Genomic DNA, 326 nt, shown 5'->3' on the forward strand with positions numbered 1-326 from the left:
TTGCAGTTGCAGTTGTTGCTGCAGCAGCACCGCAGCAGCAGCAAACAACCTGCAGCAACAAACTCAATAGATATACACCACCACCACCATCAACAGCAGCAGCAGCACAACCACCACCACCAACAGCAGCAGCAGCAGCAGCAGCAGCAGCAGCAGCAGCGCAGCAAACAAACAACAGCAGAAATGCAGCAATCTCTCTCTACACCCCTGGAGCGATTCTTCGTTCCCTTTGACTCTCCTCCTCCTTCTGCTGCTTCTGCTGCTGGGGGTGTGGATGGGGGTTACCCTCTGGGTGCTGCACAGGACGCCCTGAAAGGCAAATCCAT

General features: G+C 55.2%; 1 protein-coding gene across 1 annotated transcript in view; it reads left to right on the forward strand.

Annotated features, from left to right (window-relative positions):
• The window catches only part of EMH_0021050 (uncharacterized protein), a gene marked incomplete at both ends in the record, with an annotated part of 2,003 nt that overhangs the window by 843 nt on the left and 834 nt on the right, over positions 1-326 (forward strand). Inside the window, one exon of the mRNA XM_013501680.1 lies at positions 1-292. Coding sequence (XP_013357134.1) covers positions 1-292 — 292 coding nt within the window. The remainder of the gene's footprint in view (positions 293-326) is intronic.

The sequence above is a fragment of the Eimeria mitis genome, genomic scaffold (genome assembly GCF_000499745.2).
Source record: "Eimeria mitis Houghton genomic scaffold, Emh_scaff734, whole genome shotgun sequence".
Lineage (NCBI taxonomy): Eukaryota > Apicomplexa > Conoidasida > Eucoccidiorida > Eimeriidae > Eimeria > Eimeria mitis.